A 27,598-nucleotide genomic window follows, 5' to 3' on the forward strand; every position below is an offset into this window, starting at 1 on the left:
AACAGGTGTTTACTCCTAGAGAAATGTCTGCCCCTTGAGGAACTGTAGTTTATTTCCTTATGCTCAGCATTAAGAAATACTTACCCATTAGAAGTTTTTTATTCAGGTCAATTAACAATTGAGATATGGTCTTAGTAATTTTTATGTTTATGATATTGTATTTCATCTATATTTACAATATAGTCCATTATTTTTCAGGACCATTTTATCTCCACTATTTTATACTCTATAATTTAAAAAATCCAATAAAATTATTATCTACTTTATTGATCATTAATCTCCCCAAGTCTCTAATGTATAAATGAAGATTTTGAATAATGAACAAACATTTAGAAAGGGAATTACAGACAGATATTTTTTTGCTCCTTTTTTAATATAATTTTTATTTTTGATCATAGTGGCTTACATATTGTTGACAATAATATTTTAGATACATATTAACATAAAATCAGGGGGTTCTCATCACCGAATTGTCCTCCCTATACCTTTGTTCCCGTCCTACCTCCAATATCCTCCTCCCTCACCCCCGGGCTGCTAGAATAGGTGGTCCCCTCTGTGCCTTGCTTACTACTTAGTAGTCTTACACCTGTTTGGTCGTGGTACCTCCCTTATTTCCCCCTCTAACTGGGAGGCAGGACTAGATAGTTCAACTCATGTGGTTTTGTTTGAAGAAGAGAAAAGTAATAAACTGGGGTAAAAATCAAATACACCAAAAATGGGCAGAGAGGCTCTCATCATCTGTTTGAGAGACAAAGGGGAAAAAGGTGAAACACCCCAACAGTACAAAAAGAAGTGTCAAATAAAATATCCAGTGAGCACTCCAACAATAAAGATAAGCACCACATAAAAGCCATGGTCTTGAGATAAAAAACATGGCAGAGCACATAAAGAAAAAAAAGAAAAGAAGAAAAATAAATAAATATAAATGGAGACCAAAACAAAGAAATCGACAAAAAGTAGATAAATAAAATAAAAAACACATGTTTTGTGCTTTTTGCTTTTTTTTTTTTTTTCTCTCCTGCACAGGCACAGTAAATATTGGGGTCATTTGAAAAGGAATTCCCTTGGCCTAAGAGATAACAGGGTTTCTCCACCCTTGGAGTATACTGTCATGGGATTAACTATAGACTCCATTCAGGTTCATTTACTCTCCCCTTGGTGCTTTCGTGATGTTTGGAAGACTTCTGCTCCATCCTGGGTGATAAAATCAGACCTCTGTATCTAGAGATCTCGGTATCTGCACAGGTCAAGGGGTGGAACTTATGATGAAGCCTTTCTTTGTGGTTCTAGAAGTTCTGTTCCCTCAGTGTCATTTTAATCTGTCTTCTGTGGTTGGTGGTCTTGGTCTTTGCGCTGATCCTAGGATGGAGCCTAGGCTAGCATCTTTTGTTATGTTTCCAGAAGGCTCAATCCATTGCAATTGTCTCAGATGGACCTTTGGAACTGGAGATCATGGTTGTTGTGCAGGCCATAGCTCAAACCCTAGACTACGGCTTTTTTATTGATCACAGGATACATAAAGTCCAGTCATGTTTCTATCAGCCAGTCATCTGTAAAATGCAATCTTGGCTTTTGGACAGACCAAAGGGTGACCAGTCTTCTGATTTTGTCTTATTTTCGGCTGGAGGGGTAGGGTAACCTGCTCTTAGGTCAAGTTGTTCCCATTTTCCTTGTTGTCAGGATATCATATTAGAGCTGGCACTTGTTGTTGTTCGATCAGTATTAAGGATGTCCCAGATGGGATTTGTTTCCTGTAGCTGTCGTGAAGAACTGTGTCGTTTCTATGTCTGGGATCCAGGGTTCAAAGCTGGACAGATGGTGTCTAGTCACCTGGGGTCTAAGTTGGGTCCATGTGACATATTTTCAAGGTGGGTGATGTCCCTGTATTGTAAGCAAGTATGAGTTCTTATTCCTAGATAAGAGCTCGTTTTTATACGTAAGATTTCCCCCCCCTTTTATTTTTACTGTACAGACAGATATTTTAACTCAAATTCTACATTACTTTCCATTCTACCCAACTTTCTTTTTTTTCCCAATATGCATTCTGTTAGCAGTGGTTTTCTTAGCTCAGAATTTTTCAGTGTAATTAAAATACATGGAGAACTCTGTATACTTTAGTCAATTCTTGAAGATTTGAAATTTTCAGTGAAATATCTTGTCTGTGATATGTCCATAAATTTTTTAGATTTCAAATATACTGATTTGAATTGTTGAGGCAGTTTATAAGAAATGAACTAAACTAAAATGCTTAGCAAAAAATTAAAAAAATTATAGTGGGCTTTATTTTTTAATTTTATTTATTTTTTGCTTTCTGTTTTAGCAAATTAGGACTACTTTGAATATTTTGTTCTCACTTAGACTTCAACATTTGAACCTTTTAGGTTAGTGTTAGTTGTAGTATCTTTAGGTTCATAATACTGACTGTAAGGAAAGGATAGAAATTAGGATATGCAGAATATTAAACATTTTCATTTTGTTTTAAAAATAGATTGCAACATATGGATTCCCTTCTGATCTTTCCCTTTCACCTCGAGAAAGCATCCAGCTTTATGACATGATGTTTGAGTCCTGGGAAAGATGGCCACGGGCACAGGTAACTAATTAACAGGCAACTAATTGGAATTACTGCTATTATAGTGGATTACAAATAAAACCTCATACTTAATAATCACAAATCTTACATAATTTTAAAACGAGATTCCTTGTCTAGTTTTCTTTTTCCTAACTTGTTTGCTTGTAATGAATGGAATTTCAATAAATTATTAGGAATAATTTTTTTTTATTTATCTCTTTGATTTGAAATTGGCATCTTGAATGAGTCCAGAGATGGTGTCTGTGGATGAGCTGGGAACCAGGAAAGCAATGGGAGGGAGAAGGAGGAAGAAAGAGAAGAAAGAGAGGGAGAATGCAAAGAAAGTGAGAGGGATTGGGAGGAGGATTGGAGAAAGAAGGATGGAGAGAGAGGGAGGAAGAAAGAAAAGAAGGGAAAGAGGGAAAGAAGGAAGAAGAGAGAGTGAGTGAGAAGAAGTGGAATGAAGAAAGGAGGAGAGATTATGTGTCTGTATGACTTACCTGTTTCTTCAGGAAAGTTCCTGGATGGGGGTGAGGACTGGTAAATGTCTACCATAGCTTTCTACTGATACCACAGGCACCTGTCATGCTGCCTAGGAACTCTGCTTGATCTTGATGGTGCATGATATAAGTTTTTAGGGAGCCCAGACATGATGCTACAGTGAGGGATTGTTCTTTGCAAGAAAAAGAGTCAGTTTTTATCTCCATCCAGGACTGGGTCTAGAGTTCTCTCTATACATATGTAAGTGGTGTTGGCTAATTGTCCTAGGGGAGGCACTTTGAACTTCTGGTGATGGCTTTCATTTTCTTGTCTTAGCCATTGTTCATTATGAAGCTTGACTTTTTCTGAGGTGTTTGAATTTTTCTGCCCAGCATGGGTGCCAGTTAGAATTTTATCAACTCGCAATTCCTTTGTTTACAAAATGCATCCAGTCATCATGCTCTGGGATCTGGTTTTGGGTTGGTGATAAAGTAAATTCTTGATTGTTAGTGGAAGCTGAACCCCTTATTGATTGTTTCTGAGTCCACAAATAGCTACCAGGAAGATAAATTAATTCCCATTCTTTCATCCCCTCTTTTGGGGGAAGACCTTGGTAATAATATCCTGAGTAAATAATCCACACACACAAAAGATTAGGGGATAAAAGGTTCTGCGAAGGGAGTCCTTTGTCAGTCTGAAGCCAGCTCCAAAAAGCAACTCGAACCAGCCATCAACTCTGCCCAAAAAGACTCTTACACCTCCCCAACAAGCTATTTATTTCCTCCTTTATCGCCACCACGTGGAAGATCCAGGTGGGGTAACAGGCAAAAACATTCCTATACACTATAATTCCCCCTTTTAGTAAAGAAACAATAATAATGTGCAGTATATGGGGCCAGTGAGGTGGCGCTAGAGGTAAGGTGACTGCCTTGCAAGCGCTAGCCAAGGAAGGACGGCGGTTCGATCCCCCGGCGTTTCATATGGTCCCCCCAAGCCAGGGGCAATTTCTGAGCGCTTAGCCAGGAATAACCCCTGAGCATCAAATTGGTGTGGACCCCCAAATAATAATAATGATAATAATAATAATGTAAAAATATCTAACCCCCAAACCCATAGTTACAAATCAAAACTTTAATGAAATACATCAATTTTATAAGATTAAAAAGTAAAATATAAAAACATTAATTACAGTAATCAAAAATATAGAATCAAATATACTTCAAATGATTCCAATCATAAAAAATAAATACAAAATAAATACAAAAGCTAAAAATTTTTATCAAGTCCTAAACCATTTTAAAAAGATAGGGAGTATAGAACCCCCAAAAGTTCGATCAAAGACATTTGGTGAATCAGGGAAGATGAGTTGTAACTTGATACAGGATACAGCACTGGAACAGTTAACGATGTATTCCTCAGTCCAAGATCTGGAGGCTTGTAATTGTGGGTAAAGGAGGCGATCCGCACATGTGAAGGGATTCCTACAAATAAAATATTAAGGACTAGGAAAAAAGAGGGAATTATGAGGGATAATAAATTGAGGGAGAAAATGTCAGGAAAAGGGAGCCCTATACAAAACATGCAAGACAGACACGCAATAAGACATCCACATACATACTATACAAAAATATGGGAATAACACTCACTCATAATTACCAAAAATATCTATTGGGAAGGAATTAAAATAGAGTCAAAGAAAAAATTCAGCTGAATCAACAACAAAAAAACACTTTAAAAATACAATAGCAGAGAAACTGTTTAGATGGATATCCTCAAATTCACAAAAACAAAAAAATATTTTTTAAAGCAAAGTTGAGTAAATCTGAAAAAGAATTTTATGCGCAATACGAACGTGGAGTCCCATAATGCAAATATAAAACAGTAAATCTATCATAATCAGTCATCGATGATGAGCACTGTGAAAAGAGTCCACCTAAAAAGTATGGTTATATCAAGATTATGATTATACCTCCATCTTAAAATCTATGTTGAGGGCAATAAAACAATGATGTTATAATGAAAAGTTAAAAGTTATTAAATGAATATATCTCAATACATAATCATAAAGCAACATTAATAGATTAAGAATCTTTCTCTCACATAGACCTTGAGTAACATCAATATATTGCAAAATTTTCTAATTAATAATGACCTAAAACAATACTGAAATTTATTCATAAATACATCATGCAAGCAACTACAATGGGGATTCATCGTATTCACTTCTATTAAGCAATCATACCTAAAAAATGACCCATAAAACATTAATGACAATTGACAAATAAAGGAAATAATTATTAGGTATTCGTAGTAGATCTCTGAGAAGTATAAAACAGGATATATGCTGCTGTGGATTTTACCGATGTAATAGGGATTTTCTTGATCTTCTTGTCATCAAAATTGATCCAATATTGTTCTGTGGTAATTTTACAATATGAAGTACAATATCCATAGTAAACTTGACCAAAATGACTTGATACTGATGATAAATTGTATTTTTCAGTCTTGTTATTATCTTCCTGAGTGAATTCTGCTATGTTGAGCTCTTCTAAAGGAAAATCCACATAAGTGAATAGTTTTTTAATTTGTTTTCCATCAAAGACAAAACGTTTCAAATGAATTATCAATACTGGAGATATTTTCTATAAATATGTTTTCTTCATAAAATCTTTTTTAGTGTTGCAGTTATTACAGTGAATTCTATTATCTCTCAAATCTTCCTCTTTAAAAAATTCAACGAGGAATTCCTGTAAGGTACATTTATCTGCAGAATTAACAGCCAGGGACAACTAAACAAATGTTTCATAAACCTCAGACTTTTGGTAACATGTAAGACACTGTAGTATAGATTTAAACTGTCCTTTAAAGGGATCATAGATAATAGATTCGCGAGCCCTAAATTGTTCATATTTTTATTGTTTATTATGTATATAGTTTCATCTGTTATTAAATTTTTAAACAAATCCTGATGTAGTCCTTCTATAAGAAACATTAATAATTCGTGAGGATCCTGTTGGTTGTGTCCAGCAAATTGGTCATTGAGTAAACCAATTGTCATTTTGAAATTTTTAGGATTGATATGCCTATTGCATCCATTTCCCATGATTTTGATGAGATGACCAAATTTATCTGCTAATTTACCTTTATGTCCCCTTGGATTTTCTCTGTTAATATCTTTTTTATAATGATCTTGATAAAAATACTGAGTCAAGTCTGTAGTATTATACAGGCATTATAATATTGAGTTATGTAACATGAGTTACTTAAATCTTGTAAGCCAGTAAAAACAGGTTTCTGTTTTTCTATTTGTGTTCTGGACTGTAAGGGTTTTTCACTGTTGTCAGTCTCACTGAGGATATGGGATATGAAAGTTAATCCCTTATTTACTTTCCCAGTCACCTCAGCAGTATTACAATTGTTAGTGTTTTGGGCATTTTGCATTTTCTAACCTGATTTTTATTTATTATTGCATTGCTTCTTTTCAAGGAATTGTGCCCAGAGAATTTCATTCATTTGAAAAATAAAATTGTCATTAAAAAGTCAGATTTTAGAAAATATGAAGAGAGCTTAAAGGTAGAATTCACCAACTGGATTAAAGATGGCAATACGGAGAAGGTAATTTTCACATTTTGGGGAAATGCTGTTTTTCTTAATTTTTGAGTTTCCTTGTTTAATTTTACTATTTTCTGTTTGTTTTAGTATCAATTTTCATTTTAGGAGTGTAAGTTGTGTATGAACTAGTGATTCTGAGGTAGAATAGAAAAACAGGGATTTTGATGTTGTCTCATTCTTGCTACTTTCTAAATCATGGACCAGGAATAGCTGTTTTCTGCTTTAGCAGATAGGAATAGACACTTCAAATTCCTATGTTCTGGAAATCTCAGCAGTAGAAATTTAGAGAATGGAATCACAATAACAGTAGCTGAGAAGAACTACAAACATTTATAGCTTTACATTTTTGTTTTGTTTTGTTTTTTGGGGCCACACCCAGCAGAACTCAGGGATTACTTCTGGCTCTGCACTCAGAAATCACTCCTGGCAGATTCTGGCACCATATGAGATGTCGAGGATCAAACATGGGTCGGCCACATGCAAGACAAATGCCCTAACTTCTGTGCTATGAGTCTGGCCCCCATCTTATTTTGCTTTGTAGTTTATATTTTTAGGCTTTTATATCAATTTTTAGGAGCTAGATATTAAAACCTTCATCAAGAGATCATATAAACAATGCATACTTATTTTAAGAAAGCTTATATTTAACATTTTAAGTTTTCTTTAATATCTATATTGATTTGGGGTGTTTAACATAGATTAAACTTTTCCCATATGATACTTATCATTATATATGTGTATATATATTTATTTTTGGACCACTTCCAGTGATACTCAGGGGTTACTCCTGGCTATGCACTCAGAAATCACTTCTGACTCAGGGGACCATAAAGGGACACCATGGGATTGAACTGTGGTTCTATATCCTGGGTCAGCCGTGTCAAGGCTAATGCCCTACCACTGCACCATCTCTCCTGCCTCATCATTTTATATATTAATTTAGACAAACTCCTCCCATTAAAGAATATAATATAATCTGCTTCAATTTGTATATATTTATCTTGTCATTAAAAACATTTAATTGTGATTTTTTTTACATAGCATCAGGAGAAACTGATTCACCTTACCTTTAACAGTAGGGGAAACAATTTACAATTTATTTAACAATCATTTTCACAACTAGTTTATATTACCTTAAAAATTTCTGGTAAAAGGAATGTATGTGTGCTTGTGCATCCAATATGTAATTGTTGTTCTCTTTGGTTTGATTTTTTTATTTTTAATGGTTCTTTGCAAAGTTTTATATGATTCTTCTTCTTATTTACTATGTAATTATTTTTGGGTTTTTTTGGGGGGGGCACACTTGGCGGCATTCAGTGGTTACTCCTGGCTGTACACTCAGAAATTACTCCTGGCAGGCTTCGAGGACCATATGGGAGGCTGAGGATCAATCCCGGGTTGCATGCAAGGCAAACTCCCTACCCTTTGCTATTGCTCCAGCTTCTACTATGTAATATTTTAAAGAAGAAAAGAAAATATATTAAACAATTTTAGAAATGTGTTAGCCAAAATGGTAATTACTATCTTTATTATGCAAAATTGAATAATTTTTTATTCTTTGCTGCAGGCCAAGTTGGTTCTGAAGAAACTTAGACCTAACTCAGATTTGACCTCAACAAGCTCTAATGAAATGTTGATAATGTTCCCTCTTCTTATTGAAAAGCTAAGAAAAATGAACAAGTTACCTGCAATTGTTTTTCTGTAGGTCATTTAATTTAATTTACTTTCATTTATAACTTGTGCTAAATTATTTTCCTTAATTTAAAGCTCTGACCCTTGGATTATTTTATGTGTTACAGTATAAACTAGCTTAAATTGTGTGTAATATCAGGGTTTTGGTAAAGTGACACTGAAATATAATTTATTATATCATATATCATAGATTAATCTCTTGTAATATAATTTGAATCAAAATAGAATTTAATATAATTGAAATAGTTCAAATTACTTCAAATTACGGAAGTTTATATAAATAAGTTCATAGGATCTTCCTCATGGGGCAGAGATTAATGAACTTCACGCATAAACAGACAAGTAGTATGACTAATCATTAGGATTAAAATAGTATCTTATTGGAAATTTGAAAGTATTAAATTGTTCATTTTACTCTTGTTATTGGGACAGGGAGAATATATTTTTCTTAGAAATATGGACGCATATCTTAGGAATTTGGACTCAGAAAGTCCACAAATCCATCTATTTTGTTTCCAAACATGAATAATGATTTTAGTTAGAAACAAATATAATTGTTGATTTCAAATAGTTGGGGTGTGTCTTAAAGTCTAACTACACAACAGAAACTTAATAAGTATTTTAGTAACTCATACATAATACAAATTTAAAACATTAATAAATAAAACAGTTTTAAAAATACCCCAGATGTTTAATTCTGATTAAAGAATTGTATCAACACAGTTTTAGATAATTTTATATTCTCTACAACCATGCTGTAAAATCCTTGGTCTTCTGCAGATTGACTTAGTTCTACAGTGTTCCCGATCATAATTAAGTCAGATGATACATCAAGGATAATTAGCTTCCTCTGATAGACCTAGTTACCTTCTTCTCCAGTCTTTCCAGTCTTTTTTTTTTTTTGGCTGAGAGTGAGAGATGTGTGTGGATCATGTTTAGCATAAATTAAGGACACACACTTCCATGGACAACTTAAGTTCAGATTCTACCTCTTCTTCTCTTTATTACTTCTAAACAGCTTATTCATTTGAAAAGGGAGCTGATTAAAATGGTAGTAATTTATATTGAGTGGAAATTGAATACAAATAAATTATAAAAGCATGTGGTACAGACATACAGAATATTGGCTAAGTTCCAGTATTGTGATCATATTTGTTCCATAGAGATGATAAAAGATTCAAAAAGAAAAAATTATTTGCAAGCACTATTGATTTCAAAAGGTGATATACTATGATACACACAGTACTACACACTACACACTACAGTGTGGTGATATGATTCCATTATATCTTTCAAAAAGTGATACTGAATAACGTTCAGTATTTTGTGCATATGTATGTATGTGTATATATAATACACAATTGCATTAATCTAAGACTTTGCATTCATATAAGAAGAGAAGTGACAATATGTCATATGAACTTGGAGACTGGACTTGAACACTTACAAGCACAGTGAAGAAGGCTAGCAGATACGAAGGGTGGATAGCTGACAGTGAGCTCTAGGAAATAAAATTAAGAAAGCACTAGGGCTAGATTGATATTACAGTGTATAGGGAACCTGTCGTGCATGCTGCCAACTTTAATTCTATCTCCTGCAATCTATATTGTCTCCAAACTCACCAGGAACGATCCCGAAGGTCGTTGCCAGGAGTAAATACTGGAAACCATTAACTGTGTACTAAAAAGCCAAACAAAACAAGCAAACCTAAGATCGAATTGGAAGAAGTTCCTCTGTCACTAGGCCAAACATATACAAATAGTAAAAAGCATTCTGATGGAACCACTTTGTGGACTAAAAACTGATCTGATGAGAATCTTTTTTTTTTTTTTTTGGTTTTTGGGCCACACCTGGTAACGCTCAGGGGTTACTCCTGGCTATGTGCTCAGAAGTTGCTCCTGGCTTGGGGGACCATATGGGACACCGGGGGATCGAACCATGGTCTGTCCAAAGCTAGCGCAGGCAAGGCAGGCACCTTACCTTTAGCGCCACCGCCCGGCCCCTTTTTTTTTGTATTTTCATAATTTTTTATTTCCTAGGATTATAATTTCTCTTGATAACAGTTAATTCTCTTTTATCTTTATTTAAACATCTTGATTACAAATATGATTGTGATTAGATTTCAGTCATGTAAAGAACACCCCCCTTCACCAGTGCAACATTCCCACCACCAATGTCCCAAATCTCCCTCCACCCAACCCCACCCCACCCCCACCTGTACTCCAGACAGGCTTTCCAGTTCCCTCATTCATTCACATGATTATGGTAGTTTTCAGTGTAGTTATTTCTCTAACTGCACTCACTACTCTTTGTGGTGAGCTTCATGAAGTGAACTGGAAGTTCCAGCTCCAGATTGTTGCAAAAATGACTTTTATTTTTCTTAAAACCCATAGATAAGTGAGACTATTGGCGTCTCTCTCTCTCTCTCTCTCTCTCTCTCTCTCTCTCTCTCTCTCTCTCCCTCTGACTTATTTCACTCAGCATGATAGATTCCATGTACATTCATGTATAGAAAAATTTCATGACTTCATCTCTCCTGACGACTCCATAATATTCCATTGTGTATGTGGACCACAGTTTCTTTAGCCAATCGTCTGTTGAAGGGCATCTTGGTTGTTTCCAGAGCCTGGCTATTGTGAATAAAAAGAAATACAAATGGCCAAAAGGCACATGAAAAAATGCTCCTCATCACTAATCGTCAGGGAGATGCAAATCAAAACAACGATGAGATACCATTTCACACCACAGAGATTGGCACACATCACAAAGAGTGAGAACAATCAGTGCTGGCGGGGATGTGGAGAGAAAGGAACTCTTATCCGCTGCTGGAGGGAATGCCGTCCAGTCCAAACTCTATGGAAAGCGATATGGAGATTCCTCCCAAAACTGGAAATTGAACTCCCATTCGACCCAGCTATTCCACTCCTAGGGATATACTCTAAAAACACAAGAATACTGGCCCAGAGAGATAGCACAGCAGCGTTTGCCTTGCAAGCAGCTGATCCAGGACCAAAGGTGGTTGGTTCGAATCCCGGTGTCCCATAAGGTCCCCTGTGCTTGCCAGGAGCTATTTCTGAGCAGACAGCCAGGAGTAACCCCTGAGCACTGCTGGGTGTGACCCAAAAACAAAAAAAAAAAACAAAAAACAAAAACAAAACAAAAACAAAGGGACACACTCACACACACACACACACACACACACACACACACACACACAAGAATACAATACAAAAATCCCTTCCTCACACCTATATTTATTGCAGCACTATTCACAATAGCCAGGCTCTGATGAGAATCTTAGCTAGTACCAGTAGAAACAAAAGGATGTAATAAGGAAGGAAAGGAAGGAAGGTAGTCATCAAAAGTTCTAAGATTTTCCCCTTTGACCAAGTCATAGCAGTGAACTTTTCTAAACAAAAAGCCCCATCTAATATGCAATTTTGGGAAAAAATATAAACAAACTATGCAAAGGTGAGGTGTGGGGGCTCTTCCTTATTCTGTTGGAGGAAGAGACAGTAGTAGGCATTTGCATCTGAGATATTTACTCTTGGCCTTCCACACTGGAGAAGCCCACATTCTCTCATGAATGTGTTAGTTTTTATCTCTTTCCTCATAGTCTCTAAATAAAACTTTAGTTTCACTCTTTGACTCTTCCTGAAAGTCATTTCTGTGAGGGAAGGCAATGTTTCTGAAAATCCTAATCAGTTTTAGTAACTGTCTTTCCTTTATTGAAAAGAACAGTTCCTTGCTCTAGCCTGAGTTCCACAACTTCCTAAAAAAATGTGTGGCCCATGTATGCAACATGTGCTCAAGTCATTTCATACACTGCGCATATCAAGTGGAACACAGATGTGGTCTGATGACTGCTTCATGGGGTTAATGAGACGAGTAAGGTCTGTACTGTGTAGTTAGTTGTTCAGGGAAGCCTCTTATCAGTCCTAAAGTTGCACATGGAGTTATTCCACTGAGTAAGGTAGGGAGAGATGAAACAAAAGAATCACCTCTTAGACTCATCTGTCCTCCTCATGTTACAGTCATTATCTGCAACAATAATATTTGTTCAGGTCATCTAATACATAAATGTCTTTATCTTTCATCTGAAGAGTAGTGTTAACCATGTATTACTTAAGTGTTTTATGGAAATTGTTATAGAAAGTATTCTGACTAAAAATACTGGTTATAAAATAGGGGTTTATATTCTCTATTATTCTACTATTGAGTATATAAATTTTTTGACATAGTATTTATAATAATTGTCTTAATTCTTGCTTTATCAGTGTGTTAGTAGTAGTACACATTATTTTAGTTAATAGTATTTTATTTTTCTTAATAATTACTCCATAAAACCTTTATAAAAACCCCTTTGACTCATAGTTATATTAAAATTTTGAATTGTGCAAATTCAGTCTATAATTTGCTATAAAAACAATAATTAGAATAGTGATAATGGTTAATGGTTTCTTCCAATTACATCATTTTTACAATAAGTTGTTCTGAGTAAATAAAATTTTATATATCTGTCTTTTTGTCAAATTTTTTGACAAAATTTTGTCAACAAAATGCCTTTGTTTCCTGATATAGGGAAATGCATGTGAAATGAAGACAAGGAATTTTTGTTTTTCATCCTTTAGAAGCACTTTAGTATTCACATACTATGAGAATTTGATTGTAGTGATTTACTTAATTGCTGGGAATCTGAAAGGACCAGTTACTCCTTAGGTCTGAATGATACCAACCTAGACTAGCTCTCTAGTTTAAGCCCCAAGATTTCAGAAAGTCCAAGTGAGTTTATTAAGAAGCATTTATATTTTAAAAAGTACAGTTAGAATACAGATGCATTTCAGCATTCTGAAAAAACAGCAATCCTTAGCTGTTTATCTGTTTTTGATAAGAAATGGCCACAATTCAAAATGTTGGGGTGAGAACCCAAGTTTCTTTTTGGTTAGCCTAAAAGAGCAACATTCTATGCCACAAGAGGTCTAAAAGCATCACATTAATGTAAATAGTAGATGCTGGACAAAGAAGTGAAAGAAATAAATATAATAAAATAAAATAATAATAAAATAAAATATATATACATATCTATACAGTATAAACATGGCATAGTTTTATGTATGTTCTATGAAAAAATGTATATCTAGAAGTGTAAAGGGCTGCTAGATATCTATAAATTAATGGATATGCTACTTATTCTTATTTTTAATAATTTTCATATATTTGTATCAACTTATGTTGTATAGCTTATGCAGTGTTTTATGTGAATTGCATCTTTACATCTTAGTAAATCTGGGGAGAGAAACAGAAGAAAAGGTGGTAATGAGATTCATGAAGTGATTTGGACACAAAAATAAACTGGCATACATAATCTAAAACTGAGGGCCTTTGTTTTTGTAGAAGCAGCTAAATATCAATGGAAGTAAATACTAGGAGAAAGAGTAAAAGAGAAATAAAAATAATTTTCTTTTTTTATCATTTTTTTTATTTTAATTATGACCACAAAGATGCAAAGAAAGAGGACAGGGTAAAGTTACAGTGGAAGCCCAGTCACCCATAAACAGAATTCTCAGTAGTCCCATCGATGATATCCCAGCCTTGAACTTTCAGCCAAAGAACATTAAGAAAAACAAAACTGAACCCGTGTACAATACAATTACTTTGTCCCTCAAATCCCCAGTTGTAGTACATACTATTTCTTAGCAGCACACAATATAATCTAAAGACATTAGACTTATGTAACTCCTTAAACATTGAGGGCAAAGTACATTTCTCTAGTTCCATGCACATGCTTACTAGTTTAAGTTAACCTCAAAAGTTTTAGTGGGTTGTTTTTTTTAAGGATTGGAGTCAAGGGAACATAGTAAAAAATGGTATTAAAGTGGCATTTGTTTGCATAAGCTCACCAAAACATAAGGGACATGGAAAGACAAATTATGGTCTAAATACAAGGAGACCCTACCCCTGATGTTTCCTGGCACAGGACTGACTCTAGGCTCCAGGCAAACTAGCTTGTCTAATTCAAGTCATCGTCTGTAGTGGCAATACACCTCCATTCCTCACATAGTCTCTGTTGTTGGTCTCATGCTTCTGTATTAAAGATCCTGGAGTCTGCATATCCCATATTGCAGTCAGGATGGTGCAGAGCATCCTCTCGTTTCACCTCACACTTAAGGGGCAATAGAGAAAACCATGTCCTGTAGAGCAGGTCATTGTTGTTGTCAAGTCTTCTCAGTGTAAACGGAAGACTCTTTTTAGGAGGTCGATGTCAGACCCTTGGTAGTGTCTTTCCTGGTAGAGGACTGCTTCCAGCTGTTGCTATATAAGACCTTGGATGTTTCGTAGATAGCTTGCCTGGTTCTGGCATGAATGGAGGATGCCCATTCTTCTGAGGCCTGTGCCAGGTCATTATATCAATGTTCAGGGTGTAAGGTACATTGTACTGAGATTTATTAGATAAGAACTTATCTGTATGTATGGTGTTTTCCCATTTTAATGTGTCTATGCAAACAAGGATCAATGCCATGAAGTGTTATTGGTGCATCTGGAGGCAATAGGAACAAGACCAGCAATTTCCATGGCATAGTTCAATCATAGTCATCAAACTGAGGGATAGTTTCAACAACAATCCTTACTGAACAGCTTACAAAGAAAAGACAAGATGAAAAGTGGATAGAAACATTATGGTAGAAGAATATATAGAGAGTTATATCAGTTAAAGAAAATACCCATAAAATATACAAAAGATATATGTGTTCAATATGTGTTCAATTTGTGTCCTAAATAGTTCTAGGATTTGTTAGATCTACTGTATGTCTTAGGTCAGAGATTAGAACTGTGTGTTACTGAAGTTAAGAAGGGTAAATCTGGGGTACTGATGGTTGGGAGGAGCATATGTTCGCCCGGGGGCGCTAGCCCCCGCATGGTTTGCAAAATGTAGACTGGTATGAAATTGCCAGTGACAGCCTGAGTATAGCTGAGCAGCTATCTGCCATCCACCAGATCAAACTCCACCCCCTCAGCCCCACCCTCGACCAGTCTCCGGACAGACCCGGCCTGGGAGTGGGGAAAACCCAGGGTGCCCCGTCAACTCCTTCCAGGAACCCACCAGGAGATCCAGAGGAATGGGGGAGAGGGGGGTCGGGTGACCCAGGTCCAGGCCCCCATACCCTAGGCCAGGCCAACAGGCCGCTGGCACATGCGGAGGCCTGCCAGCTGCCCACCCGTGCAGGCTAAAAATCCTGCTCCAGGAAGGGAGAGAGACCCTCCCAAGCCCGAAGGACAGGGATTTAAGCCCCACCCTCGGCCAGTCTCCAGACAGACCCGGCCTGGGAGTGGGGAAAACCCAGGGTGCCCCGTCAACTCCTTCCAGGAACCCACCTGGAGATCCGAAGGAATGGGGGAGAGGGGGGGCGGGTGGCCCAGGTCCGGGCCCCCCTACCCTAGGCCAGGCCAACAGGCCCAAAAATAATTTTCTTTAGGCCATGTCTGGTTTGTTTCAGGAGGTGCTCAGGGAACCATGGTGTACTGGGAATCTAACTGCACTATCTGTATTCAAATCACATGTTCAGTTGATCCATTGTATGTCTCTGAATCTAAAAGATAATATTTTTGTTTCAGAACTTTATGTTTGATATCTTCCCATCTTTCACAAGGGAAGGAGATTGTCTTTTTATTTGTATAAAAATATCTCACCCTTGCCTCTTTCCTATGCAGCATTTTATTAATCTTTCAGTAAAAATTTGTATGGGTTATTACTACATAGTCTGAAGAGAAGGGTATGAGGCACAATATTCTAACAATAGTAACTAATAAGGAATTAACTAACCTTGAAGACTGTGAGTCCATTCTGAATAAAATTCAAAAAAAAAAAAAGAAAGAAAGAAAGAAAAAAGAAAATTGTGTCAGGTTGAAAGCAGTAGATGAATATATGATCAAGTTTTACTTATTTTTAAAGCAAAAATTCTTTCTTTTTTTCCCAGATTTAACTTACATACTGTTGAAAATAGTGCTACAATTTTGAGTGAATCATTGGAGATGAGGCAAGAAGCAAAAAGGTCTCCCAAAGCTGATAAAGAAGCATATGATGTGGCTAATAAACTTCGAAAAGTTAAAAAATCAATTGAGAAGCAAAAGGCTATGTAAGTATTAACTTACATAAATTGCTGTTTAAAAGGCTAAAAAGTTGGGGCCGGAGAGATATAGCATGAAGGAAAGGCATTTGCCTTGTATGGAGAAGGTCGGTAGTTCAAATCCCGGCATCCCATATGATCCCCTGAGCCTGCCAGGAGTGATTTCTGACCGTGGAGCCAGGAGTAACCCCTGAGCACTGCTGGGTATGACCCAAAAACCAAAATAAATAAAAGGCTAAAAGTACTTTACAGTGATCAGTTGGAAACAAGCATTGAATAAGCTGCAAATAACTTTAGTATTGCTTGAGTTTATTTGCAAATAGGCCAGAGACTGGAGCAAAGATAAGTTATTATAATATTTATATTATCATTAGATGCAAAGTTGAATGTCATTTAGGGCATGGGAGAGCTAGTACCACATATAAGAGCATGGATAAATTATAATATGATATAAAATCATCATATAACTATGACATAATATAATTACCTAATCATACTAATACTCATATACTCATACCATGTTATATTTATATTAGTATATTTATTTAATATATAATAATGATAAATTTAAAAAATAAAAATATTTAAATAGGTTCCTTTCCACCAATACAACAGAGGTTCCAGGAACAAAAATTGGTTAGAAATGCAACAATTAGGAAGGAGTTTATCAGAAACATAGGCCTTATATATTGTCTTGGGTCACAGCATAGACTATGTTACTGATACAATTTAAGAGTTAATAAAATTAACTTGAGATTTAGTATGAAGCAGGCAGGTAGGTAAGAGCTTCCACAGATCCAAATGTTGAAGAGATAGTGAAGTGGTAGGGTGTTTGCCTTAGACGCTGAAGGACGGTGGTTTGAATCCCGGCATCCCATATGATCCCCTAAGCTGCCAGGAGCGATTTCTGAGCGTAGAGCTAGAAGTAACCCCTGAGCACTGCCAGGTGTGACCCAAACCCCCCCCCCCCCAAAAAAAATAGTACTTGGCTCTTTTGGGTCTTCATCCTTGTTCTTAGTGTCCAATCCTGACCACTCAGGCTCTGAAGTGTCCACCTCTCTTTATGACATTCTCCCTAATTAATCACCCTCTGATTTAAACATTCATTTTTTTTCTTGAAATGACTGGAGAGATTACTTTATGAATTCCACCTTTCATATTACCTATTTTTGTTCTAGCTGGCAAATGATTTTGTGGACTTTTAAATTGATTGGTTTACCCCTAGGTTCAGTATTCTTCCTTGCATTGGTGATGATGCCTAAGCTCCTTAGCACACTAATAATTTCTCTAAAACATTTTATAAATAATAAACCAGTATAGCCATATATCAGCCCAAAATATTAATACACAGAAATTTGTTGCATTCCAATGTGCAAATAATGAAGTAGAAGAGAAAGAGCAGAGAGACTATACCATTCAAAATAGTGTATGAAAACATCAAATACAAAGGGGTCAACTTAACAATAGAAGTGAAAACATTTACCTGGTGAACTACAAGTCACTTCAGAAAGGAATAGAATTGGATATCATGAAATTGAAAAATAGTTCATCCTCATGGATTAGAAGACATTCAATAACTATATAATCTAAAATTTTATATAGATTCAATTCAATCATCTTCAAAATCCTTATTCATTTTCATGGTAAAAGATATCAGTGTGAAAATTAGAGAACACCTCTTCTGACTGGGAGAAAACATTTGTAAATAATATGTTAGATAAAGAATTAATAGCCAAGATATATAAAACAATACCAAAATATAAGTTTTATTAAATCCAATGAACACATTAGAAAATGGGGAGAAGAATTCAACAGACACTTCTCAGAAGACAGATGCCCTGTGAGCATATGAAAAAATGTTCATCATCATTAATTATTAGGAAAACCTGAATTATGACAGTGAATTATCATTTCATATTAGTGAGAATGGCTTATGTCATAAAGGATAAGAATACTGATACTGACAAGAATTTGGTGAAAATGGGATTGTGAATAAATCTTTGACAAAGGGGTAAGATATAGGAAGTGGAGTAAGGAAATCCTCTTCAACAAATGATGTTGGGAAAATTGTAAGCTACATGCAGTAAAGTGAACTCAGAAATCTCTTTAACATCATATACAAAGTCAAATCAAAATATATTAAAGACATTGATATTAGATTTGAAATCATATGGTACATAGTGGTAAATGTAGGCAGAACACCCTGTGGTATTGAATTTAAAAGTATCTTCCAAGATGAAACACCATTGACCAAGCAAGTACATAACAAATAAACAAATGGCACTACATAAAACTAAGAAGCTTCTACATCATAAAGGAAATGATACAAAAATTCACACAAAATGGGGGAAACTGTTTACACAATATCCACTGGATAAAGGCTTAATATCTATAATATACAAGTCACTGGTAGAGCTTAAAAAGACAAACATCTTCTAACCCTATCTTATATTGGGGAGAAGAAATAAACAGATACTTCCTCAAAGAACAAATACAGATGGCCAAAATGCACATGAAAAATATTTTCTGATCATTAATCATCAGGGAGATGCAAATCAAAAAATGAGATATACCACAGAAATTGTGACACACCATAATGAACAAGAACAACCAGTGATGGCGTGATTATGGAGAGAAAGGGACTCTCATTAACTGCTAGTGGGAATGTCTATTTGTCCATCCTTTTTTTTGAAAACATTATGGACATTACTCAAAAGACTAGAAATTGAGCTCCCATATGTTTAATCAAATCCACTCCTAGAAATATATCCTAGGAGCCCAAAATCACAATGCAGAAAAGCCAGCTACATTCCTATATTCATCACCTCACTATTCACAATAGCCAGAAACAACCCAAGTGCCTGAGTGCTAGTGGAGCCCAGAGCTCCAAAATAAAGATTTGGTGAGTTGCAGGTCTGGAAGCAAATGTTGACACAGGAAATAATCCACATGGTGAAAAGGTACAAGAACGGGTTCGGGAAATCCAGCACTTAAGCAATAAATCTGACCACACAAATTTTCTGCTTTTAAGAAGGAATACAGCTTTATTGGAAGAAGACTGAAGAATGAGTGTCTGTCTCCCTCAGACCCCTTTCACACCCTAGGGTGGGAGAGGAATACCAAGTAGGGAATAAGGCAATAATCTCATCACCAGATCACAACGGAGGGTTGAGTATGAATATTCAATAGGGTAGGACTAGTAATCCAACACCTGAGAACAGATGAGTATCTAAAGAAACTATGATATATCCACACAATGAAATATGATGCTGCTATTAGGAAAATAATGTCATGAAATTCGCTTATGCATTGATAAATTTAAAGAGTAAAATGCTGAAAAAATGAGTCAAAGAAAGAGAGATAGACATCAAATGATATCACTCGCTTGTGGAATATAAAATTAGATTGTATGGTAATAGTATCTATACACAATAAAGATGAAGGCCAGGATACCAGTCTATGATAGGAAGCTTGCCACAAATAGTGGAGGAGTGCTCTAAGGGCAGAGAAGAGAACATTGACAATGATAGTTGGAAATGATCACTGGGTGTTGAAAGGAGATAAAGTGTTAGACATGATACCCTTTCAGCAACAATATTGCTAACCACAATGTCAAAAAAATGATAAAGAAAGATGTCTGCTCAGAGGCAGGCAGGGGGAAACAGGACATTGATGCAGGGAAATATTCACTGGTATAGGGTGTTTTACATTGTATGACTGAAACATGCAATTGAGGAAAAAAATCCAACTGTATTATGAACAACCTTGTAATCACAGCTTTTATATAAAGTAATTAATTTACAAAAACAGAACTACAAGTGTGAATATTATTACATTAAACCTTACAGAAAATATTATGAATATTCCTAAAATCACCTCATTAACATTATAGCTTCCATTTAACCCAGCAGTCCCATTAATGGAATATACGCACAAGGTGCAAAGCAATGTTTATTTAAAAAAATATAAGCCTACTTATTTTCATTACAACACCCTACAATATACAAACTGGAAATAAGCCAGTGACCATTGACAGAGAAGGGGTAATTAAGCTATGGTATACATACTCAGTGGAATAATACTAATTTACAAGAAATTATGAAATCATGCAACTTGCTGCAACATGTATGGAATTGGGGTAATCTTACAGTAAATGAAGTAAATCAGGAAAACAATGTCAAACCCTGGTTTTTCTCACTAGTCTGTGATTAATAGAGATGCGTGTCTAGGGAGCAGTAGGTAGCAAAGATGGGAGGATTATATAAACAGAAATGACAAGAAAAGAGAAGTGGAGGTAGGGTAGCATAAAGAGGAGATCTGGAAGAAACTTAGGAGCAAGGATAAGGATTTTGGTTCCCTTTATAGTTTAGCAGCTAAGTGTTTGTGTTTTAAATTAAAATATGAAGTCTAAAATCCACATGTCTGGGAGAGGCCTTCCTCAGTAAGGTGCCTATAGCAGAGAAATTATCACAAGAAGTCAGTTTAATAGTCAGACAGCTTTTTTTTCCACGACCCTATCCGCCATGTGCATTTCCTCACATGGCTTCTATGCTAAACTTTTCAAGCAACCTCTTTCTGCTGCTTCTCTGACTCTCTCTGCCTTTGTCTCCCTTTCAACTTCTGCCTCTTATTTATTGAGGTCCAAATAAGGCCCTCCCTCTAAGGCAGGGGTCTCAAACTCAATTTACCTGGGGGCCGCAGGAGGCAAAGTCGGGGTGAGGCAGGGCCGCATAAGGGACTTCTCAATATACCTGGGGGCCGCAGGAGGCAAAGTCGGGGTGAGGCATGGCCGCATAAGGGATTTCACAAAGAAAAAGGGACACTAGATCCAACAGTGCCATAAGCATGATAATTGAACATAAATATGTAATGGTTAAATATTTTTAACTGCCAAGAAGTGAGATTGGGGATGGCAGGGAAACTTGGGAAGTGCTGGAGGGATGGAATGCTGCAGAGGTTGGGATTGGAAGTGAGAACAATGTATGTCTAAAACACCATTGTAAACAACTATAATAATCGTGGTGTTTAAATTAACAATAAGCAGGAAAACTCCCTAGTTGGTATGTTGATATATTTGAAAATTTACTTAACCTTTCAGATTTACTTCCTACTATTGCCTTCTGAAAATACTCCATCTTTGTGAGTCTTTTTACATAATCGGTTCTACTTCAGTATTCACTGGGCTATGACAGGTTATGACAGGTTATCCAAAAGCTGAAACTCACAAATTGTTTCTTATGAACTTTGTTTTACTTTCTTTAGTTAAACTTTATACTTTATCTTGCATTCTTTTTACCTTTTCCATATAGTCTATCTTAATATATTGTGTTTTAAATATCCCCCCCCCAATAATTCTGTAACTTGTGGAGTAGAAACCATATATATCCCTTAGTTTACCTTTGTATCTTTGTACATTTCCTGACCATGTATACTTACTTCAAATATTTTTTAATTAAAGACATACTTCTCTCAAAGTCGACAACTTTCACAATTTTCTGTTTCAGATCTCTCAAATTACAGATACTGGAATTTAGAGAAAGCAGACTTTGTGGCTGACTTTTATGCTTATTTTCCTTTTTTTTCTGAAAGTATAAAAGAGGAAAGGCCATACATAATCAACATAGGGAATGTCAGCATTTTCAGTTATTGATCTTGGTTAAACAAAACTTTTCTTTAGATCACTGTGGGTCATCATTCAAGTTAAATTGTGATCCACATAGAGAATTCTGAAAAATAAATACTGTGGACTTGTTAGCATAGTACTTGACCTGGGTCTGGCAAAATCTGAAGGCACTACAAAATGTCCCAATTCGAAATATAGTGACAAATTTCACTGTTTCATCTGACTCAGTTCCTGACTGTGGGGCATGTTCTTATTTTCAAGAGAGTTTGTTGCCTATCACACATTTCTTAGAAGGCTGGTATAAGGCTAGTGAAAGTCCATGGAATTGTTAAATAAAGAACAGAAATATAGCAGATAAATATATTCAAATTTGTTGCACCACTGTACGTTGGGATAGAGAGAGAATGATCTGGAATTAGTCTATGGAGAAAGAAAGAGACATAACTGACCTCCAAGGCTTGTGTCATGAGGACTGAAAGAGAAAAGGTGATAATATTAGCACTAATTAATGTTTTAGCATGGGGATTTAGAAATGTTTTTTACAAGAGAGCTACTAAGCGTAAAGAAGGAAAGAAGATTCATAGAAAATGAAATGAGTAAGTAGAATTTTCTAATGAGTAATCACAAATCCTATAGGAAAATAAGGAAGTATAATTAAAGAAGATTGTGTCTGGGCAGTTGAGATGTGAGTCAGTGAAAAATTTGGGCTAGGAAGCAGATCTGCAGTCTTGAGCTTTCTGCATTGCCAAATATGGTCAATTATTAACTGAATTTTATTTTTATAAACAGAGAGGAGAAAAGTCAGAAAAAGTCCAGACAAATGGATCAAAACTTCATACATGAAGCTGAACATAACAGTTTACTCAAGATTCTAGACAAGAACCTGGAGATTCCTCAAGATTGCACTTATGCTGATCAAAAAGTGATGGATGCTGAGGTTTGGTTTAAACATAGAGTAATAGAAATGATAATAAAAATAATAGAAATTTCTCTCAGAAATGAGTTCATTGCCATACCTCTCAGCTGTAAAAAGTTTTGATTGCAATAATGGCATTCAGTCTTTATCAAAATAGTTATCTTTGTATGTAACTTTCAAATTAAATGTAACTCAAGAGGGATCTGCAGAAAATGACTGAAAAGGACGATTCATATTTATAAATAATGTCTGTCTTTCTAGCAACCAATTTCCTCAAAAGGGTTTACTTTTCAATATTTCTATTAAGATTGTTTCTCATAGCCTGACTACAAACTCATATTCTTTAGTTGGCTATTTGGGGACACATGGTAATTTCATTATAATAGATGAGGCCGATTTATCAAAACCAGTGACTTTCTATAGTATAGTTAAGCCATTATTTTAAAAAAGCCATTGAAAATTTTAAAATTGGTATGCTATGTTTCTGTGCATAAGAGAGTTATTAATAACTCTTATTGTGTGAAAATTTGAAAATGTAAATCAGAGTAATACATGAAGAAATAATACTGTATTCACTTAAAAGTTACTAATGCCTTTCTGGAAGAATGTTATATCTCTTTTGTTCATTACTATACATAGGTACACTCACACAGGGTGGATATGCATGTATATTTAATGAATACACATAAACACACAGTTGCATTTTCTTATGCACATTGTTGTGAAAGCCACATGAGAGCTTCTTCCCTTTGGAAAATCATGTATTTATATCATAATTTAAATGGACTCTTGGTATTTCATCATATGCATGAATATACAACTGAAAAGACCTTTTCTTTTCTCTCTCATAAGCAGAATTAAGCTTTCTAGAAAATCAATTTTGTTGATAATTGGATTTATTACATAAGTTATGGTTGCACTTAATTAATTTTTATAAGTATTGTGCTTACAAAATTGTTCCTGATTGAGTTTCAGTCACATCCTTTACCAGTGCACATTTCCTGACATGAAGGTCCCCAGTTCCCTCCCACACTCCTTTCTGCCTGCCTCTTGGTAGACATTTTACTTCTCTCTCTCTCTCTCTCTCTCTCTCTCTCTCTCTCTCTCTCTTTCTCTCTCTCTTTCTCTCCCCCTCTTTTTCTATTTTTTTGACAGCGTAGTTTGCACTATTGTTAATTAAGGGGTATGTATCATGCATATCACTTTAACCCGTTTAGCACTTGGCTTTTGTCCAGAGTGGTCAGTTCCAATTGTCATTATCATAGTGGTCCCTTCTCTACCCTAACTGCACTGCTCCACTATTTGTGGCAAGCTTCCTTTCATAAACAGGTCCTCCTGACCCTTATTTCCGGATATTGGGGTTACTTTTAAGGACAACTTTGATGGTAGCATTCTCTTAACATTTGGAGCAAGGTCCCTGCTCTGCCTTCTTGGGGAAACATGTCTCTCCTTGGAGGCAATTCTGTTCCTAGATCCTGGGGTTTCATTTGTTGCTTTGTCAGTTTTTCACCCTTCACATAAATCAAAGCAGCATCTGTTCATTATGAGACAATCTTTTGAAAGAAATGGGGATATTTCCTACATTACTGTTACTTCCCTAAAGTGTCCTTATTCTTATTGAAGAGCCCATTTCAAAAAGTTACTTCATTCACTAAATAATTACAGTGTACGCTTATTATTTTTATTGGAACATTTAAATTTTGATTTAGATTAAAATTGGGTAAGAGTCCTATGATTCTTGCTTTATTAGTCTTTGGAGATGGTGTTCAGACGTCTAAAATATTCAAGAAACGGTGTTGAACTGAAGAATTTAGCACACAGGGGTATTGGCTACCATCATCGAGCTTTGGATGCCAAAGAAAAACAATTTGTTGAAATTCTCTTTAGAAAAGGATACATTAAGGTATGTTATTTGTTTATTCTTACTGTAAAAATGAAGCTGTGTCTACGTGTAACTGAAGATGGAAAATAGGACTAGGAGAAATAATAAAGCATGTAGGGAACTTGCCATGCACCCAGCCATCCATGTTTTGATCCCTGGCACCTCTATGGTCCCTGAGTCCCACTAGGAGTGATCTCTGAGGGCAGAGCCAGAAGTAGGGCCTGAGCACTGTGAGGCTCTGTGCTTCAAAATTACAATAAAAAGAGTGGAAAGTATAACCACCTTTTTGCCTCAGTGGTTGGTTATATTTTTTCTTTCCTTGGTTCCATTTGTTTTAGGAACCTAAGATGTGCACATATATTATTCCTATCCCTTTTAATTGTAAAAAAGGTCTTGAAATTTATCATTTAGCTTTGCTTGGGTGAGATTTAAAGAGATTCTTTTCTCAATATTTCTGTAAAAATGTAATTGATGATCTTGATTTTTCACTAAAATGCCAAGAGAGTTTAATTTCTTACTTACAAAGTTTGGGCTATAGACATTCTTTCATTGGCATGGAGAACTTTTGTGATAGTATTTTGCACATAACTTTTTAATGCATTCTGAGTAAGTACAATAATGTTAACTTTACTTGGTGCCATTTCATTACTAGGAAGAGATTTTGAATGCTCCTTTTTTTTTTATCACTGACAATGCACAAGAAGATTACCTTTAAAATGCTAGCAAGAAAGTGGTCGTGGCCGAGCGGTTAAGGCAGTGGACTAGTAAAATACTAGCAAGAGGCGCTGGAGCCATAGCACTGATGGTAGAACCAACCTGAGTTTGATTCCCAGCATTTCATAAGATCTCACAAGACTGCCAGTAATAATTCTGAGTGTGCCCAGGAGTAATTCCTGAGTGCTACTGAGTGTGACCCAAAAAACATGTGTGAGCAAGTCCATTTCTTGTTATGTTTTATTATTTTTAAAATCCCATGGTGATACACAGGGCTGAGAGTGTGAGAGCCATGTGTTCTACAGTTGAGTTATATTCCTAGCCCATTTTGTATTCTTTAATCTTTTTTTAAAAAAGCAAATGCTAAGGAAATATGACATACTAATTAAAGAATAGTTCTTTTATCTAGGAAAGAAAAATACATCATAACAACTTTTGTTAGCTCTTCTTGTAACTAACATTTTTTATTTTAAGTGCTAATAATTTAAACAAATACTTTTTTTCATGATCCAGAAATTGAGAGAGATGTGTTTATTTTTATTAGCATATATTTTATCTTCACAGTGAATGTTAAATAGTTGTTGCTTTATTACTATCTAATAAATTAACAATTAGACCCCTGGAGAAAAGGTACTATTAAAATAGGATGGTTTTTCTATTAAGAAAAAAAATTAAGTTGTTTTTTCTAGTTTCTAATTTTGTTGACTTTTATTTGTGGGGCACACATGGCAGTGCTCAGGGTTTGCTCCTGGTTCTGTGCTCAGGGATCAGTTTAAGCATTGCTTGGTGAAACATGTGAGTGCAAGAGATTGACTTGGTTCTGCTGCATGCAGGGCAAACACTCACCTGACATACCTGTTGCATTTCAGTTGTAGAATAGAAAGATTATTTAAATATTAACATAAAATTTGGTATCTATGGCAACATTTCTCTTTATGATTTTTAATGACATAAAATATAAAAAGGAATTTTATTTTGCTCTTATGACTAGTTCTTTTATCTCCACAGATGTAACCTCCTTACCCTAAAATAATTTAATTTATTTAATTTATTTTTTAATTATTAAAGTCTTTATTTAAGCAGCATGATTACAAGCATATTTGTAGTTGGGTTTTAGTCATAAACAGAAAACCCCACTTTACCAATGAAAATTGCCCTAAAGTAATTTTAGTGGATGAATTAGACACTGCTCAAAGAGATTTATAAAAGTTATTTTATGCTGTCATAGGTAGATTTCCTTTTTAGTTCATTTTTAAAGGAGTATTACTGAACATCTTTAATGCACCAACTACTTCTCTCAGAATACAATAGTGGATAAGGTCTGGAGTCTGGAATAGTATATGCTGACATGTAATATTACTTTTGGAAGTAATTGATTCTATGAAAAGAAATGATATAGAATAGGAAGAGAAACTGGAAAATAGGGATGTTTATTTTAGATGTGGTGGTCGAGAAATTTCTGTAACATTTAACAGAGAACCAAGTGAAGTAGATTAAACAAATTATTTGTGAAACATTTCCAAATGACCCTGCCTCTGTGATGTGTTGTTGACTGGTGATTCTATGTTTCTCTGTGTTAGTTAACTTAAAGAAGACAGAAATTATATGTTATCTTCTAAAAAAGTTGCTTTGGAAGTATCTGTTTCATTATTTTTCTAGGTGGTGTCAGCCACTGGAACACTTGCTTTAGGAATCAACATGCCTTGTAAATCTGTGGTTTTTGCTGAAAATTCAATATTTCTGGATGCTATAAACTACAGACAGGTATTATAATAATATATTATATTATACATTTATATATATTATATTATGGTAATATATATAACAACATAGTTAAATGTCTATAAAAGTGGAAATTAAATGCATAACAAATATTCTGGACATTTAATAAACACAATCTAATATAACTTTTTATCTTTTTATGTTTATCTTATGCTTTTATATTTTATCTTTTATCTTAACATTTTATGTTTTATGAAAA

At 35.2% G+C, this 27,598-nt stretch overlaps 1 protein-coding gene across 1 annotated transcript in view; it reads left to right on the forward strand.

The window, feature by feature from the left end:
- Positions 1-27,598, forward strand: part of LOC126007198 (probable ATP-dependent RNA helicase DDX60) — a 139,540-nt gene that overhangs the window by 93,275 nt on the left and 18,667 nt on the right. The window contains 7 exon segments of the mRNA XM_049772674.1: positions 2,489-2,593; positions 6,539-6,667; positions 8,232-8,365; positions 16,333-16,491; positions 22,895-23,042; positions 24,772-24,924; positions 27,277-27,381. Coding sequence (XP_049628631.1) covers positions 2,489-2,593; positions 6,539-6,667; positions 8,232-8,365; positions 16,333-16,491; positions 22,895-23,042; positions 24,772-24,924; positions 27,277-27,381 — 933 coding nt within the window.

This window comes from Suncus etruscus, chromosome 4 (genome assembly GCF_024139225.1).
Source record: "Suncus etruscus isolate mSunEtr1 chromosome 4, mSunEtr1.pri.cur, whole genome shotgun sequence".
NCBI lineage: Eukaryota > Metazoa > Chordata > Mammalia > Eulipotyphla > Soricidae > Suncus > Suncus etruscus.